The sequence below is a fragment of the Neospora caninum genome, chromosome VIIa (assembly GCF_000208865.1).
Source record: "Neospora caninum Liverpool complete genome, chromosome VIIa".
In the NCBI taxonomy this organism is placed as follows: Eukaryota; Apicomplexa; class Conoidasida; order Eucoccidiorida; family Sarcocystidae; genus Neospora; species Neospora caninum.
The window spans coordinates 2416590-2435333 of NC_018393.1; the positions used below are offsets into that span (position 1 = coordinate 2416590).

At 56.8% G+C, this 18744-nt stretch overlaps 3 protein-coding genes across 3 annotated transcripts; 2 read left to right on the forward strand and 1 right to left on the reverse strand.

Moving 5' to 3' along the window:
- Positions 1 to 128: 128 nt before the first annotated feature.
- NCLIV_021970 (conserved hypothetical protein) lies at positions 129 to 11166 on the forward strand (the record flags this gene model as incomplete). The annotated part of the gene is made up of 14 exons (XM_003882391.1): positions 129 to 847; positions 1447 to 1711; positions 2521 to 2826; positions 3217 to 4038; positions 4854 to 5222; positions 5674 to 5852; positions 6450 to 6558; positions 6985 to 7147; positions 7661 to 7826; positions 8210 to 8390; positions 8980 to 9207; positions 9423 to 9504; positions 10052 to 10356; positions 11074 to 11166. 14 exons carry the CDS (start codon positions 129 to 131, stop codon positions 11164 to 11166), a joined length of 3987 nt encoding a protein of 1328 aa, XP_003882440.1.
- A 2084-nt stretch (positions 11167 to 13250) lies between these two features.
- Positions 13251 to 14255, reverse strand: NCLIV_021980 (conserved hypothetical protein; the record flags this gene model as incomplete). The annotated part of the gene is made up of 1 exon (XM_003882392.1): positions 13251 to 14255. One exon carries the CDS (start codon positions 14253 to 14255, stop codon positions 13251 to 13253), a length of 1005 nt encoding a protein of 334 aa, XP_003882441.1.
- A 3511-nt stretch (positions 14256 to 17766) lies between these two features.
- Positions 17767 to 18669, forward strand: NCLIV_021990 (conserved hypothetical protein; the record flags this gene model as incomplete). Its single annotated transcript, XM_003882393.1, has 1 exon — positions 17767 to 18669. The coding sequence occupies one exon, from the start codon at positions 17767 to 17769 to the stop codon at positions 18667 to 18669; it is 903 nt and encodes a 300-aa protein (XP_003882442.1).
- Between the last annotated feature and the right edge of the window lie 75 nt (positions 18670 to 18744).

Consider the following 18744-nt stretch of genomic DNA (forward strand, 5'->3'; position numbering starts at 1 on the left):
CCTTGTCCCTGCTGTGCCGTTCGCTGGGTCTCCTGGCTCACCCGTCGCGGCTGTCTCCCCCGCCCGGTCGCGTTCTCGTCCCTTTGCTTTTCCTCGGCGTTCTCTCGGCTTTTCTGCCTCTCTCCAACATGCAGCCTTCCGGCGCCTGCGGGCCGGGAGGCCCTGCCATTACCGGACCTTCGCTCCTCTCTGCGCCCGCATCCCCTCCGTATACAGAGCAGAATGTCCGTGAAATGATTGCGGCGCTCTACTCGCCCGCTGCTGGAGTGACGCCTGTACAGGCAAACGAGTTCCTTGTCGACTTTCAGCAGCACGCGTCTGCGTGGCCCATCTGCATTTCCTTCTTGAACCATTTCGCACTCTCTTCGCAGTCCGCCTCTCCACTTGACGCCAGCGACGAGTGCATCCTCTACTTTGCTGCTCAAACGCTCGCGGCGCAAGCGCGAGCCGGCTTCCCTCAGCAGCTGTCCCTGGTGTTCGCGGAAAGGCACGGGGGCGCGCTGGGAGGATGTGCGAAGGAGCGACGCAACGTCGTCTCCTCGATCTTCAAAGAACTCCGGGAGGGCCTTTTGCATCTTCTCGTCTCCTGCAGACGCGCGCCGAAACCCGTCGTTCGCCAGCTCGCCGTCGCCCTCTCCGCGGCGCTTGTGTTTGGGGCTTGCGGCGGGAGTGAACACGGCGGAGACAGAGACATCGAAGCCGCGAGCGGCGGAGACGACGAGGAGCTAAAGGAAGAAATTGCCCTAGACGAGGTCCTCGTCCCGTTAGGACAGAAGCTCGGAGAACAGGCTGCCGCGCCGCTCCTGGAACTCCTTGCTGCTCTGCCCCAGGAGGTTTCCAGTCAAAGGTAAACGGAGGGGCGGCGGTCGAGGCCAGGAAAGAACGAACCGAGGCAACACGATGTTGCTTGGCAAGAATGGCAAATACATGTGGCAAAACAAAAAGGGAGGGGTCGGCGTACGCAAGAGGACGGAATTGTGGCGGATCAACACTGACAGTCACCTCGCTTCGTTGCCTAGCACCTCTCCCCGCGCTCCTGTCCGTTTAGAGCTCGTGCGGAGCGACCGGGTTGTCTCTCGGCTTGCCCGTCCTGCCTCCCCCCCCTTTCCATCTGTCTCTTGCCCAGTGGTCTCGAACTTCACCTCGACTCTTTTTCGTTTTCCCTGTGCGGCACTTTCCTTTCTTGTGTCAACTCTGTTTTCATCAAAAATGCGATAGTGATGGGAGAGGGCGGAGACGCGCGTGTGCGCGAGGGGAGGCTCTTGTTTGCGCGAGGACACCTTGAATGTACGACTCTCTCCGTGTAGCTGTTCCGCCTTTTTTTCCTCTCTCGTGGCCCATCGTGTTCAGAGTTTAACCTTACTCTGCATCCTTTGCTCACCCTTCTGCTCTGTTGCACTGATTGCTTTTCTCGCTTCTCCCTTTGTTCGCGTTGCGGCCCCGCAGGCTCTCTCTGTCGAAGCCTCAACGCCTCGCCGTCCTCAGTGCGCTCCTGCAGCGGCACGCGTCGAGTGCGCTTGCTGCCGCCGCCTCGGTCTTCGATTTCCTGGAGAGACGCGAGCAAGCGCTTCTCTCTTCCCCTGAGCCTGCGGCCGCAGCCCAGATTTCCTCACTGAAATCAGGCAAGATCCCACGCCGCACGAAATGGAGGTTCCCGGACGGGCATTGCTGCCAGAGTGTGCACGTGAAAATGTCTCAACTGCCTCACAAGGTCTTCCGAGACACAAGCACGCAACGGCCGCATTTGTCCTCGTGCCTGTACACCGTGACCGTTCCCGTTCTCCTCCAAGCCTCTCTTTCTCTCTGTACATATACGTGTATATATTTCACGCTCGCTCCACGCTCGTTTGTCTCGTGTGTGTGTATTACGGGTTGCTCAAGACAGCAAGTCTATCGCACAGCGTGGTCTCCAGCTTTGATGGACATCCACTTTCCTTAGGATTCTGCGGCTCTTCTGACGCGGCTGTTTCTCTCAGCTTCGTCGTGTGTTGCAGTTCGGGTGTCGGGCATAGTCCAGTTCCGCGTGGTTCCCGCTGATTCACTTTTGCCTTCGTTTCTGCTGTCGGCTGCCTTTTTCACGTGTCGTCGCCTGCGGATCTGCCTGTTTATTCGTTGTATTCCTCGCTTTGTTTCTTCACCCTGGACAAGTGGTTCCACTTCGGCTCTGTTTTTCGCTGTGTCGGACGGACCGCCACAGACTTGTCTCGCGCGGGTATGCTGCCCGCACCGGTGGTGGCGTCGTGGTCCTGTCTCTATGTGTTTTCCTTCCCCTCTGCCGTTGTCTCCCTGCCTTCTCCAGCTGCAGTTTCAGCGGTGCAATCGTGGATTTCTGCGCATCTCTCTCTCCTTTCCGCTTCGTCTTGTCAAGCGCCTCACCCTGCCGGCCTGTCTCCCATCGCTTCCACGTGCACGCACATTCTCTTTCGGTCCCTGCTGCCGTCGCCTCCGTCCTCGTCGCCTCTGTCCGCAGCTGCTTTGCCTTCGTCGTCCTGTCTCCGCGTCCTTTTGCTAACTCTCCAGTCGGCCTCGCCCGTGGCTCAAGGCGCCGTAGACGCCGGCCCCCGGGCCCTGTCTCCGGAGACAATCGACGGGCTCCAGGCGGCTGCGGACGCAGTCGCGGCCCTGGCGGCGCTTGCGACCGCGGTCGCAAATGAGGAGCGCGGCGAGGACGACGCTCGAGGCCGAGGAGACGTGGCGCCGCACGAAGGGCCATCGTCCCAGCGAGGCGGGGAAGCTGACGGAACCCACTGCATCCGACAAGTCATGGAGGCGATTGTTCACGGCTACGCAGTCGGTTGCGAGGCACTGCAACAGGAGGAAAGACGGGTGAGTGGGCGGCTGCCATATGTTCCACAGAGAGAAGGGGAAATCGGAAGCGAGGGTGCACGACCCGCCACCGTTTGCTTCCACGGTGCCTCGCTCGTGACTCTGCTGTCTCTTCTTGGTCCACGTGCGCCTCTGCGACGATTTCGAACTCCCACGGCCAGCGGTTCCGCCATTTTGCGTTCTGTCCCGAAGCGATCATCTGAGGACGTGTCGCGTTTTTCCCTTTTTCTGCGGAGACTGGATGGCCCTGATCGCCCCTCTGCACACCTGTCGCGCGACGGTCCAACGCTTCCACATGTGCTCGTCTTCTCTGTGGTTTTTCTCGCTTTTCCTTCCTTTCGCTCAAAGCGCTGTCGCATGCTCAAACCCCGTTTCATACCGTTTTTGCAGTTTCGGGCGCCCGTGGATGCCGATCGACTTCAAGCCTTCTCAGCGGGGCTCATTGAATTGGCGAAGGAAGTCCTCCCGGCCTTTTTCCACGGAGACCCGTGGCCGCTGCCTCCGTCCTCTGTCTCGGCCCCGTCTTCACATCCCCTCGTCCCCGCCCTGGAGCACATCTGCGCGTTTGCTGCAGACACGCTGGTGCCGCACCCTTCCCTCGAGGTGAAGGAAATCGGACTGGACTTCCACTACAACTTCCTGTTCCACTTCATGAGTCTGGTCTCCCAGCAGCAGGAGCTTTCGCAGAATCTGCGGTCTCTCCAGCAGGCCTGTCTCGCCGAGCACCAGGAGAGAAGGGCGCGGGCTTCTCAGAGCGACGGCTGCGCTCGAGCCGATGGGACATCTGTCTCTCTTTCTGCCGATGGCGCCGCGCCTGAAGCTGACGGCGCGAGCTCTGCGGCGGAAGACTCCGTCGACGTGGACTCGAGCCCCGCCTTCGCTGCAGCGAAACGGATCTACGACGCCGTGGCTGTGGAGACAGAAGAGCGGAGACAGCGCCTCTTGCATGTATACCTCCACTTCCTGGATGTGCTCCTAGGGCAGCTGGGCGCACCTTCCGCCGACGCGGTCGTCGACGAGCGCGTCGACCTCGAGAGATGGAGCCGCTTCCGAGACGAGGCCGCAGTGAATTTGACGGAGGCGACTCTTGTCGTTGGCCACGCTCGCCTCCTTGAAAAAACCAAAGAGGAGCTCGGAAAGATCCTCGCGCTCGCTGCCGTGGGACCGGCCGACTCGGCGAACGGTGACAGTGCAGGCGCGGCAACAAACCTCGTAAGGAGAGAGTCACACGGGCAAGCGGATTCAAGAGACAACACTAGTGCGGTGTATGCAAGCCCAAGACACGGTCGGAAAACCGTCCTGAGTTAATGCTCCACCACTGCGGGTCTTTCCTCTTTTCTCCTCTCTTTTCTTGGTCGCCCCTTCGCACGTCCTTTCTTGTCTGCCTCTTGCCCTCGCCCGATTCCTTGTGACTGTGCTCTTCGTGGGTCGAGACCTCGCAGCGATGTTCGGGCCTCGTCCGTGGCTGTTTTTTCCGGCGTGCGTTGCGTGTCCTCGCCTGTGTTGGACGGAACGGCAGGAACCCTGCGCAGCCAAGGGTGGGCTGTCTCTGTTCGCCTAACACAACTTCTTTCCTCCGTCCTGTTTGTATTTCTCGATAGAGCGTTTTCTTTCCAGTGACACGCTGCGTTCTCCTTTCGCCTTCTGGCCGGGCTCCTCGCAGGCGTCTTCTCTCAGTTCTTTTCTGCTCGCCAGGAGGTTCCGCACGAAACACTCACAGAAACGGTGGCCTTCCTCGCGGCCTGTTACCCCACCCCCCCCCCCCCCCCGCTCTCTCAGCACGCACACGCCCGTGGTGTCTCTCCTTTGTCCACGCGTAGAAAACGGTAGAGCTGGGTTCTTTTTTCACCCCTGTCACCGCGCCTCAGGCACAGATCCGTTACTCCCTCCCGCACATCCTCGTCCGGTGTCGCTCGTGGCAGGTGACCCTGAGAAAGCTTCGCCTTTTCTCTGGCGGCGCCTCTTTGTCCACTACTCGCGAGCCTGCATGCCTCTGCATCCCTCCTGACTCCGTTTGTCTCTCGCAGAAGAAGGCGCACTCAGCTGAAGCCTCACTGCCCTGGCAACGCCTGGAGGCCTGTCTCTTCGTCCTCACCACTGTCGCCCCGCGCGCCCCCGCGGGCGAAGACATGGTGATTCCGCTGTCTCTGGATCTGCTGCCTCGGCTTCCGTACGAGACGGCTCTCGATTTGGGAAACGCCGAGGCAGTGAGTGGCAAGACGCCGAGAAGGTCGACCGGCGAAGAACGAGAAACCGCAGCTCTCTTCCTGCACGCTGCTGCGGGCCGCTTCATCTTGTGGACCGCCGGCTACATTGGAACTCAGACGCGCCTGTTCGCGTCGCTCATTCACTTCCTCACGTGCACGGCCTTGCCTTTCGTCATCAGAGTCGCCCAGGTACGCGCGAGCGCACGAGACACCCCAGCACCAGTTGCCAGGCGATCGGAGCCGGAAACCACAGAGCGAAACACTCGCATGGGAGTGTAGTGCACGCGCCCTGAGTACCCGTGAGGGACTCGAACCGGCAAGATACAATGTATTTGCAAGCTGGGGAATGGCGATCGAAACCTGACTCTACCGCGATGGTAACGAACCTAGATGATTCACAAGAGTCCAAGAGCAAGGGTGAGCGACGGTGAGAAATCGTTAGAAACTGAAATATATGTACATGTGGATCACGGGAGAAGCGAGATAGAGAAAGAAAGAGTACCGCTTCACCTCCTTCGCCGCACTCGCGGTGAGTCCAGAGCGTCTGCTAGTAGCGCTCGCTGTCGGCCTCTGTCCGTCGTGAATCATCTTTTGCGCCTTCCTTCCGCCTCTTCGCCGCCGTTCTTCGCGTTTTGCTCAGCGGCAGAAAGCTGCGCTACACGGTGAAGCTGCAGTCTGCAAACTCCGCGAACTGGCGGAAGAGGTCCTCGTCGAAGCCGTGAAAGCGCTCGATGCTTCTGCGGCCCCCATGTTGGCCGAAGAAGCCGCAACGGAGGATGTCAACCTCATTCTGAACTCGATCGTTTCTCTCATACTCGAGTAAGCAGAGACGCAGCGTTCTGGACATATATATATATATATATATATACATGTATATAGCGCATTCATGCATATGTTTCCATATATGTACACTTGAGTATCCGGGGGCGTGTCTGTAGTGTTAGTGAAGTGATGGGAACAAAGTGTTAACCCACGTCTTGAGTTCCCGTGTCTTGTTCGCATACGACACTCGAGCTTCTCCAAGGGTAGCGACAGCTTGAATGCGTCTGTTTGGCTGTGCTCCCCTGGCGACATATGCCCACACAGTTCCTTTTTGTCCAGCGCATGCATCTCTGCTCACACTCAAGCAATGCATACATGCTTCGGTGGACGCGTGTACTTGCGTAGATAGGCGTGCACGCGCAGTCTCCTTGCAGTCTCCACATGCTTTCACTGCTGGGATTCCATGTTCCTGCTGGCTTGGGGTTACCGTAGAACACGTGTACTGCCACAAACGCGTCGCCTGGCTGCCCACTTCTCGTGCTTTCCCGCGGTTCGCCTCCAGGCTCTTTGATATCGTCGTCGTTTCCCCGTTTAGACGGGGTGGACGCAGCGGTGCCTCTGCGCGTTTTTCTGTCTTCACCTGTCTGCATGCAGAGAAAGTCTCAGCATCGACAGTCGCGCGTCCTTGGTTTTAGCGGCGGGTGCAGTCCTGGCGCCGATGCCTGCTGATCGAATGCGCACGCTCCACAGGCAGCTGTTGAGTGTAAGCTTTCCGTTTTGAATCTCGCCTAGACTGGGCGATATACCATTCCGCCACTGTGCCCTATCTCCCTCTGTGCCTCTAGGCTTTTCCTTTTCCTTCTCAGAGGGATACGGTTGATCGAATCAGAGCTTCGCGAAGGGGGAGACGGAACCATGGGCGCTCTGTACCAGATTCGCACGCTTGGCGTTTGCTCTTCTGCCATCTGGGCTTCTTCCTGTGTCCGCTTTCTTCCTCCGCCGCCCTTCGCTTTCGTCGCTTGCTTCCGGTATTCTCCCATTTCTTCTCTGTCTCCGCTGCGTCTGCCTTCTTCCTTGACTCCGTTCCCTCCTCTCGCGTGACTCGTCGGCGGTCCCTCCAAGTGTTCGCGTCCATGTCTCCGCTCCTGGCTCTGCCTCTGTGTCTTCTGTTGTCACCTGGTTTCTCCAGTCGCTCGGCCAGAATCTTCGGGAAGTCCTCGCGCAGCCCGACAGCTCCACGGCGGCTTACCGGAATGCTGTCAAGCTCTTCTTCTCTGCGGTGCAAAGTCTGCGCCCTTCCTACGCGTTGCCTCTTCCGCCTCACGCAGCAGATCTCTGCGAGCCCATTCCGAGTAGGGAAGCATGCAAATTCACAGTTGGAGCTTTTTTTAGTGGCGATGCCACACGCAGTCCCCCTGTCCTGTGTCGGCCCCCTGGAGACACGAACCGGCAAAACTATAGCCCTTTCTCTCGCTGTCGTAACTCCCAATGGGAGGCACAACAGGGGAAAGAAGGGACCGCCCCGTCGTCTCGGTGCTGCCTCCAGTCAGGGAGAACGGAAATAGGAAACGGCGCGCGTCTTTTTGTGCTGTTTGTGCTTCCTCTACGACCTCGATGAACGTGAAAACCCCATGTCCTGTGGGCGGCTCGAAACACGTGGAGCCTTGCTTCTTTGCGAACCGACCTCTCGGCCACGTTTGAACTGTGAACCTCCCTCGGTAACGTTTTATCAAGCGGATATATCGGCGACGTCTCCGGGAGTTTTGCGTGGGCGGGTGTGCTGGTGTTTTGCATCCATTTCTAGGCTTCCGCGTGCTTGTCTGGATCCGCAACTCCCCCGAGAAATCCTGTCCATGTGCATGCAGAAGACAGCCCGTACCGGCACCCAGTCCTCGATGTGACGCAAGAACTGTGGGAAACAATTGAAGTGGCGATGAGGAATTCCAGGCGACAGGAGCATCTGTACGAGCAGTCGACCTACGCGATTGTCGCCGTCATCTCAACCTGTCGGGCTCACGTCCCGCGTTACCTGTGAGCGAGGAAATCGAAAAACGGAAGTGCGCGCCGACGGGAACCGGACACCGCGGCCCCAGAGGCCAGACGGAAAGGCGAGACATAAAAACAACGCTTTCTGGAAGCGTCGCGTGCTGGCTGGTTCGTGTTGCGTGGGAAAGAGTGCCACATGGGAGAGAAGCGAAGACTGAGAAGGAAAACGCTGGAACGCCCGCACGTAGGTTAACCTGCGTGCGCTCGCCGGAGACGGGACAACGTCCGCTTGCCTCTCGCGTGTCCGATTGGCAGAAACCTGCAGGTCGGCGTGCTCGGCGAAGCGCGCTCTGGGCATGCGCGACTTTTCGACCGACGCAGTGTCCAGTGCATCCATCTGTCGGTCGCCGTCCTGTGTGCGCTGGCAGGATCCTCTTCCGTTTCCTCGACGTCCTCGCGGAAACCTTTGCAGTGTATCCCACCGCGTACCACTTGGGCGCGCTTCGCACGCTGGAAGGCCTCTTTGGCAGCGCACCTGAAGAGCCCATCTTGTCGGCAGTATGCGACTGCTTGAGGCGGTGTGTCCTGGCGACGCTGGAGCGAATCAACGTAGGCAAGAGAAGGACACCCCGTTCGTCCACGCAAACGATGTGCCCAAACAGAAACAGACTTCGAGGACCTGTCAGGCGCCTCGGCTTCCCACACGTCCCATCGCGATGACCCCGCTCTCTCTCTCTCTCTCTATATATATATATATATATATATCTGACCACCGTGATTCATGGAGTCATATGTATATGTATATATATCGAGAGCGAGAAATGTGAGAGAGAGACGCAAGTGTTCGTGTCACTGTTTTCCCGCCGGGGTCTGCGGGTCATTTGGGTGTATCATCCGCGAAAGCTGTTTCTCTTCTCGCTGAGAGCTATGTGCAGAAGGGGCTTTCTCTTTCATAGTCTCGCGTGTCTCTCTCCCAGCGACAGGGGCGACTGGTTGTTGGATAATACAGGCAGGTTCAGGCTTTGTGGCGCCGTAGAACGTGCAACTCCGATAGCGTCCGACGTTGGTTTTTCCGGACCTTTGTTTTGTACGCGAGTTTCGGCGTGCGCCGAGTCTCTCTCCGTCGGAATGGCTGTCGGCGCGCTGCCGTTTTCTCCTAGACTTCTTTCCAGTTGTTCCTTACTTCGTGTGTTTTTAGGTCGAAGGGGAGCACTACGTGTACCGGCAGCCGGACCTCGTGGGCATGACGGTGGACTGCGTCAACATTGCACTGCTTCATCCCCTTCTGGCCATCCGCTTTCTCCAGTCCTCCCCCACCGGCGTCTTTCAGAGCGAGATGGCAGGAGCCGCGACGGACCCGCGGAACTGGTTTTGCACCCTCGCCCTCGCCGTTCTCCAATTCGCGCCGACTTGTCACCATCCAAAGGTACGAACTGCTGTGTCTCGATCCAGCGCGCGCGTCGGCATGAATCTGTGGATCTCTGGCCCCATGATGTGGGTTTGTGTCCGAGGCTCTTTTCGGCGAAAACGGACGGGAGCAGCGGAGAGGCGGCGGCTGCGTCAGTTCCTTTACACCCGTGATTCGTCGTTCACGCATGCAGACGGCCCCGTCGATCCGCCTCGTGTTGTCCCTTTGCGCAGGTTCTCCACACCTTCATGGTTTTCTTCTCGCGGCTCGCAGGCTGGACAGACCCTCCCTCTCAGCTGCACGCCTTCGACCGCGGTGAGAAAGTGACGAGCTTGGAGCGGCAACGAGTCAACGAGACGCATTCAATAAACGCAACGTAGAAGATTAAGCTCCACGTTCGAACTTTTCACTCGAGACGTTCTCAGCTCACTACAAAACAGGGGCGCGAAGATAATTCAGTATCTGTAACTCCGTTCCTGGAAATCCAAAGACCTTTCACCGAACACAAGCGTACCCTCGAGCTTCGCGAATGAAGACTATGTTGCGTGTGTACACCAGCTTACGCAGGGATCTCTACAACGATCAACGATGGAATGCTCAGCGCATGCAGCTCTACAGATAAAGGCATACGTCGCTATGCGTACCGCCATCGATACTAATGGATATGGGACCTCAGGAGGTGTCTCTTTTGCGTCACATCTTTGTGTTCAAGAGCGTCCGCATGAGAGCCATGCTTCGTGTGCGCTTCTCTCAAGGACTGATCTGGGGGGTGGGCGCTCTGTCTGGTTCGCCGTTGTGCCCAGTCCGTCGTTTCCACGCGCTTCCGGTCCTGCGTCTCCTCGCGCGTTTTCGTTCGTGTTAGGCGGCTCAATTCCCTGGCTGTTAGAGGCCGCAGAGAAGACCCAGCAAGCTGTGCTGGCGCTTCTTGTAAAGCCCGAACCGCCTGCTTTTTCGCAAGCATTTCCTCGTGGTAAGCCGGACGCCGCGAAGGCACAAGGCGACAAGACTTACGCGGCTGTGGCGATCCACGCGATCATCCAAGCGCTCGCGAGCGTGCATTCAGCTATCCAATCGTGGATAGGAAATGCCGCGCAGGCGCTTCTTCTTCTTCTCCACCATCCCGCTTTGGCCGAGCAGGGCCGTGCAGCTCTGGAAGCCTCTGTGATGGTAAGAAGGCGATGAAAGGTGGGGGAGCAGCAGTGGAAACGTTCGTTGGGTTTCCATGATCGGAGTTGCATATCGTAGACTGTCGTCGCTCTAATGGTCTTTGGAATGTTACCGGTGTACACGGTGTGGGAAGCGAGAAAGTCGCAAGCGCGAGACACAACCAGTTCCGGAAAGGGTACCTTTTTTCCCAAACAGACAACACCTTATCGGGCTAGGTTGACTCTTTCTCTCAGCTTGCCGTACGCACGCATGCATGTGTGATTCCGTATCAAAGCGTATGTATCCCTGGTACGCAGTGCCTATTTTCCCGGGCTCCTCGACTCCCGAGCAGGTGAACACGGATGTGTACAGACACCGGCGCACCTAACGTTCGTCATCAGTCTATGCATTTATCGAGCAATGCACATAGACTTGCACGCGTAGTCCTACCAGAAGTCAACGTGAGAGGAGTATATCTTGAAGTGGCGTCGAAGCCGTCATGCAACCGTTTCTGCACAGCCGCGCGCGTGGTGTGCTTCCCAGTTCATCAAAGTCACCACAAGAGGTATCTCTGAGTCGGTTCCTCGGGGGTATCTTCACGATGTCTCTTTCATCTCTTTCGGGTGGTGTCACTAGGGTCTTCATCCGTATCTGCTGACTCCGGAGCAACGAAGAACTTTTCTTCGAAACGCTCTCGCCGAAACGTCCGTTCGTGGTTTTTGCGTCCTCTGCCAGCAGCTGGCAGAGGACGCCAAGGCGCAGTTCCAGAGAAGCAAATTCTGTGCAGTGTTTCCTTCCGGAGCTACACCGGGTGGCGAGGCCGAGCAGTGAGGCGAAGCCGCGAGGAGAGGAGGCGATGCGATGTGCTGGTGATGCCCCGTTTTGGGGCCGGACTCGAAGGGAAAAACACAGCAGCCGAAAACAGTGGCCAGAGGAAGGACAAGGAAGTCGCGGCAAGAAGGAGGCATCATTGAAAACGAACGATTGAAGGAAGGTGCGCGTTGTAGGATCTCTGTTTAAAAGCGCTCTGAAACCAAACCCAGAAGGGACGCTTCTCGGTTTTTCTTTTGCAGCTTTTTCCCGCGAAGAGCCAGACGTCTCATCACCTGTGGGGGAGCCCCAGTTGTCCCAACCCCAATCAATGTAGTGGTGCATCCTCGTGCTTTTGTCAGTGGCAAGCGAACGGCGAGGCTTTTAAATTTGTTTTTTCCTGGCGTTTGACGGGGGTGGAGCTCACGACCTGCCTTGTGCAGGCCTCCCGTCATGATGCTCGGAGTCGTTTACCTGTTCGGGTCTCCTGGACTGCCGTTACACCAGGAGTGCGAACAAGGGAGAAAGGAGAATCGACGGGCGCGCGCGGCGACACGTGGTAGAAACTGCATTCAGTTGAAAAGGCCAGCGCCCTTTTCGGCTGAAGAACGGAAACGCGTCTGTGTGACTATGGCGGCCAGAAGGGATGCATGCGTCTTTTTTCTGCGAAGAACTGAGCAAGAAACGAAACTTGCGAGTTCGACGCCCTCGCCTTCTCGTGTTTTCCTTGATTTCTGCCGTGATCTATAAAAAGGTGGACGGCACCGCCAGCACATCGTCCCCGCCCGCAAGAACTCCGGAAGTAAAACAGACAGGGGGGCCGCCTGTCCTGCTCATGACGTTCTGCAGCCTTTTCCGAGAAAGCCTTTCGGACGAGTCGGTCGAGAGGTAGTGTGCGCGACGTCACTGCCGGCGCCGTGGAGAGCCAGTGAACGAATTCCGTTACCGAAAACCGACAAAGTTTACACTTTTCCATTGGCGAACTTCTGCTGCTGTCCTCATGTTTATAGAGGCTATGCACAAGACTGACTAGCTTTTCGGAAGAACGTCAACACGCACCCAGAAAACATGTGCTTTGCTTCACCAAAGACACCCTGCAGATCGTGCAAAGACTTTACCTTTTTCCCCACCCTCCTCTCTCTTTCCCGGCTAGGCCAGCTCAAACTTCCCGGCCGGCGAATCGCCTCCACCCGTATTCTTCTTCCCTCTCGACCGTCCTTTCCCCCCGTCTTTATACCCCAGCCGCATCTTCGCTCACTGCGCGTTTCCATGCACGCTCACTGCTTCTGCCCGCGCCCTCGCGCTCCACCTGTACCCTCAACCTCTGGACATCTGGGGGGGGACACACTCCGTGTCTTCCACTGCGCCACTGAAAAGACTGTCCCTTATCACTGCGCGCTTTGACAACGTCCATCTGAAAAAGGGTACGCCACTTTTTTGGGAAGCGGTCTCAAACGCAAGTCGTGTGGGCCAGACACAAACGGAAGAGACCTTCCACTGCGACTCTCGACTCTAAGCATGCGGAGTCACTTCCTCGCCTCTCCTCTGGGCCAGCCCGGGCGCGGTTCTCGGTCCTGTCCCCCCCCATGGAGAAACAGTGAGCACGTTGTCACGCAGCAATCCCTACAAGAGGGTGGGAAGAGAGAAGTCGCATCCACGCGCGCCAACAAAGCCATCAGTTTGTCCCCGTCAGCAACCGCTAGCACAGATCGAACGGCATGCGGTTCGAGAGGAACGACGCAGCATTCCTCCATGAAAAAACAACACGAGCCTAAAAAACACGTAGCGCGCGGTGCGGCACCTCAAATTGGAGTCGTTTCGCTGTTGACTTTAAATCGTCCTGGCAGTGGAGATACTGGAAACGTTGCCCCCAGATATGAGGAGAGCTTACGGTGTCGTAGCGCATCAGCAGCCCCGCCTCTTATATCTGCGAGGGAGGTTAGGGCTGTCCTGGTTCCCCTCTCCCTGAAGTTCGGTGGCTCTTTCCCCGTTTCCAAAGCCTGTATGCATAAGCATTGCGCCGTGTGCCCATCGTGTTTCCTCGTGTCGGCACCCTGGCGCCTCTGCTCACCCCTCTCGTCCATCGTCGGGGAGTTAGGTTACCGTCATTCCTTCCGCACGGCTGCGGCCGGCGAGGTGACCGGCTGGCGCCTACGGGACAGCGGCAGCACCGCGGAATAATCAAAGTTGTGGTACTCGTTCAGCCAGTTTAGGACCTGCCACAAAGACAGGATGTTTCTGGCGAGGAACGAGTAGAAAACAAGAGGGTGGTGGAAGAAACGAAAGCTTAATGTCCCGAGTGTTCGTGTTCCCCCACTACGGGCTACTGTCATCCTGTCGTAGTATTCTCTGTAGATAAAAATGTATGAATCGAGAATTTGGAGACAAATCGAGACGAAGAGAATTCCGACCTTCCACCGCGCCTCGACCTTGAGAGCCTTCTTGCGATCTCGTGCATAACGCCGTCGGAGCCGTTCCTCGAGGCCACGTGGGCTGGCACGAAAGTTGCCTGCCTGTTCCTGCGTTGCGTCCGGTCCCGGCATCGAATCCCTTTTGTCCCGGAATTTCTCTGCTGACTGCTGTGTTTTTTCTCCTCCATGGGGGTCCCTCGTCTTTTTGTTGTCGAACGAAGGCGTCGGCGAACTCCCAGCACGTGGCAGCGCTGGCAGGGGCGCGTCATCGTTGCTGGCCTCCCTCTGCATGCGAATTTCTTCGTGGGCTGCCTTCGGGATAGAACCGCGAAGCTCCGCTGCGTCTTCTGGTGCGTTGTCAGGAGCCACCGATCCGCCGGGAAACCACAGTTTCCCAGTCCCACGAGAAGAGTTGCGTGCAGCAGTCCTGTGATGCTCTCTTCCTTTCGATCGGGTGGGTCGGCGCACCTGCAGATCAGAAACACCATTCGCGCTAGAAGGGATCAAGGACTGTTTGCTGACTTCAGCAAAAGGGGCCAGGAATGGCACGCGGCTCCTGGGCTCGGTCTCAGCACTCGCCGCAAATATGAACGGCGAGTGCTGAGGTCGCCATGATGGGGTGAGCAGCGCGAAAAGGAGGGGAAGGACAACAGCAACTCCAATGATACACTTACACATCTCAATCCTTTGGAAAAACATGGTACCTGGTAGACAGCGGGAAGAAACAGCGGCTTGAGGCAGCCTCGGAGGAAGCGACGCAACGAACAAGTTGTCCTCCTCGAGCTGGGGAAGGGAGCTTGAGACCGGCGACGATCGCCGCCGGTCTACAATTCCTCTCCCAGCTGCGTCAAATATGCATTATATCGGCACATGAGAACGCGGAAGCAAGAAAGCATTCAAGAAGCCATACTCTGAAGAAGTTGTGCTCTTCTCTGGTGCGGAATCTTAAATGACACGCATGCGGGCTGCTGTTTCCCTGTCGTGGATCATCCCTCACACCGGAGAGCCGAATCAACGGAGAGCCGCCAGCTCGAGTAGAAACGATAACGCTCCAAACGCTTGAAAGGCACACGAAAAGGACAGCAAACACGTTCTTCAACTGAACGCAAGCAACTTTAAAGAAGCGTGACCCTCACACCCGAAGAGTCGTCCGTTATTTTTATGTGGGTGGCGCGCGTGCTTCTGTGTGTGCGACGCTCACCTGACGAGATAAGTAAGACACACCGGACCTCAATAATGGAGCACGTTGGCGGGGTGCGTGAACGACGCATAAAAATTCGCAGCCATTTGGAGTCAAATATAATTTTGTAGGGAAAAACGGATTTACAGTAGCTCGCACGTCATATCAGGTGCGTGTGAATGATGGGTTTTAGAGACGGCTTTGAGAAGGGGCCGCTGGCTGCGGCTGAAGCCGACAGAGGCCCAGAAACAAAGCTTAGCGGTTGCCTTGTGCGAGATTGAGGCCCGCAGGCTGTTGACTTCCGGGGCGGCCACCTGCACTCCTGCAAAACTGGCCGCGAGTATCGTTCCACTACCACGGTCGAAAATCGTTGGTGGGTGTACATACACCATTCGCTTAGAATTCCTGTTGAGTGACACTACCGGAAACCGGAAGAATACCTTGATCTTTGCGCTTTTGAGCGACTTTTATGTAGCTACGCTCCCGATATTCGGGCTGTGCCTCCGCGTGTTAACGTGCGAATGCAGGCAGGCGTTGCGCTGGAGCAGCTGGGTGACACGCGTGAACAGCCCCACATATTGTTGGTACAAAATGCCACTAGAAAAATTTGCCGGGAAACGTGGGAAAAGTCTCACCACTAGCAGATCTTCCCCTACGCCATATGTACAATATATACCTTGTCCCACTCGGTCAGATTTTCCAAAACGATATGGGGGGGTGTTGATTGACGACCTACGGCTCGGTCGTCGACGATAACCAGCGAGCAATCCAGAAAAAACACACGGCTCTACTTAACTAAGATATCAAGCAGAGGGGTCTCTAGGCAGTCTCTCCGTACAGTTCTTAGAGGTACACGGTTCAGATAACCATCTACAGGGGTCGTGCACTGACAGAGTTCAACACTGGTTTTTTGCGGGGCACAGCATCAAAAAGTCAGAACTTGCTAATCCCGTCAAGGGCCGCAGCTGCAGTCGCAGTGACGCGACCATCCTGGCAACAAGATTTCCCTTCCCCGTAAAGAACTTACAGGTTCCTCCTTGCTGTGAGAACACTCTTGCTGCTGGTGGCCATCTAGCACCGTTTTGTGTGTGTCAACAAGCCAACAGCCTTCATTCTACATTTGTTACAGGTGTCGATCCGTCCGGCAAGTTGTCATCCAAGGGCTTTGTATCTTCCGCCGTCAGTTCGGTTCCCTTTCATATCGATAGAACTGCTTAATCAAGTATTGCATCCTCTTTTCGGACGCCGCGAATAGAAATGGTCTTGCACGGGGCCACCACAGGTGGGCCCCCTACCCCCCCGACCTTGATGGGATGTCTAAGCAGAAGTCTTTTCTGAAACAGGAGCGCTGCATATCTGAATTTTATTATTGTCCGTTGGGGGTGAGGTCAGTGTCAGCTCCGTGGCATGGTGTGCGGGGCGCCGCCGTGACGAGTCGGTGCCGGTTCGAGGCCCCAGACCGGCACTGCAAAAACGGGGAGCAGAAGGTGTCGATTGACAATGACTCTTGATCCTCGTGGCCACGCCTTTGAGGGCTGCTGCTCCAAGCAAAATATCTCTCTTACCATTTGTATTCGGGGGCAAAGCATCTAAATGGATGCGCCTCCTACGCTCGACCCGCAATCCCAGAAATTTCGTATGCCAACACCGAGGGTTGTGAGTGTCGAGAAAAACCGAGTCATGCAAGCACGAACCTGCGCCATACCTCGAAGGGGAGTTCCACGATGTTGTTCAGTTTCCACGCCTCACGGTCGGAGGACAGTTTACGCCTCAGCCGATCAGCTAGACAACTGGTACGAGATGTCTACCGGGCAGAGCCGGCTGTCCACAGGGGTTTTGCGCCTCATTCCCCCTCTGTCTCCTGCTCCCCCGGTCTTTTCGGCTCTCGCAGCATACCCTTTCGTCTAAGCGGCTGGGATTCGGTGTGATTCCAGAGTGTACCAGGAAAAATCAACGGGAAAGCCCAGAGGTTCTCGCGCTTCCGCGTCGGTCTCTAAACACAGATGCAGATAGATGAGGCGACTATCGAAGGGCCAGGCGGTTAGGGAAGGTCATCCACTCCTCTACCCGTGTAGACACTCAACAATAAGGTTCTCAAACGCTTTACTTTAGCAAAGAGAAGCAAGGCGAAGCAACCACGCCAATCATCTGACTTTCCCAGCGTTCTCAGAACCTGCTCGAGCAGCCAGGAAGTAGCAGCGCGAGGGCTCGCAGAGTTAGTGCGTGGGGTGATGTATTGCGAGCCTCTCGGTACCAAGAGGGTGTGCTGGTGCCGCAGGTGTTAGCGCAGTCCCGATTTCCACATGCAAATATAAAAATTAATCCATTGATCCACTGTCTACGGCACATGCGTTTCGATTTTGGCGAAGTTGCAATCCAGCTTCACATTTTTGTTCATTCCAGTCACCCCCCACGGCCTCAACGAGGCGTCGCGCTTGCGAGACGGTCGTTCCTGTCGCGGACGGTGCGGACTAAATGAAATTGCGCACTCTGCTCGCGGCCCATTCATTGAGCCGGCGCGGTGGCAAGAATCGAGACGGTAGCTGTCCCACAGAGTTGAGGAACCTCCTCGCTCCCGTGGTATCACCCTCCACAACAAAGCTAATAAATGTCTGGCATGTTGTACGTTTCTTCTACCCTTAAAATTTGGACAGAACCGAGCCCAAAATTAACTTTCAGTTGTGGACATCGGATATTCGCAAGTTGTTTTTCTGCAACCGGCTTGTTGCGCGACAACCCGATACAGCCGCCACGGGTCCACGTCGGGCGTCGCTCGGCGGTTCCAGCTCTCCTTTTCTCCCTCCACCTGCTCTGTTCTTGTCCAGGACTGTCCAGTGGTTCTTTTGCCTTCAAGCTGCGTTGTAAACGCCTCCTCCCAGCACGCTTTGAAACACCAGACAGTTTGAGTGTAAGGGAGAGGGCCAGTTAATTGTTCCCCCCGCCCCGTCCTCTCTACTGCGGACCCGCGAGGAAAGGGAACGCGTTGCGACCCTAAGCTGGTTCCGACAGCGAGTTGTCCTTTCTACAGAAATGGCGGCTGTGTCGTACAAGACCCCCGCAGGTGTCGTGGAGAATCAAGATGACTCTGCGACCGTTTGCTCCTCGCAGTGGGGGCCAACCGAAATGACCGCCGTTTCGGTAACAGGTCCGAGCAAAGCCGTGTCAAGCGCCCCCCTTTTGCCTCCGACTGACGACAAAAATGTGCGTGCGGTAAGAACGCCGATTAAGATGGATCCGGGTGCTGAGAAGTCGCCGATCACTTACCGGTTGACACCGCTTCAAGACACGTGGGCGCCCTCGAGAGCGTTTCGTCAAAACCGAACCCCAGAGAACCTTGTCTCCATCCCAGAACTGCTTTTTGGGCTCGTTGACAAGATGGCCGAGCTTCTGCGTGACACTTGCGGTGCACCCGTCCGTCCCGAAGAGCTTTATTTCTACGAGTATGGCCCCCCTCAGCAGGAACTGGTGTGGAGACGTCCGTATGTCTCAACAGCAGCCGTTCCGCGCCCCCTCGTTACGCCGCAACCTCAGCCGATTTATACGGTGGTGCCTGTCCAACCTCAGACGGTTCCTCCACCTGCGCACACGGTAATTGTGGTACGACATCCTGCACAACCCAAACCGTGGGCCGTTCGTGAGGTCGGCATTTGTCCCCTGGCTGAGCGAGCCGGGATCCGTGCTGAGCCGGCCGGGATCCGGGCTGAGCCGCAGAAAATGCTGTGCTTTGGGCATCAAGGCGACGAGAGGAAGCTATGTTTCGGTCTGTTGACGCTTCCTCCTCGCCAAATCAAATACGATATCGTTGTCGAGAGGGTCTCGACGTGTCTCGGTCTGTGGTCAAAGGACACGTTTGTGGCCGTTTGCCGGAAATGTCGCAAGCGTCTTAGCACCTGTCCACACTGCCACAAGCAGAGCGTTGTTTTCCACCCATGAACCCAGCGCGGAGTTGTTCCGAAAGGCGTAATTCACTAACATGAAGTGGGTTGTTACCAACAGCCATTCGCGGAG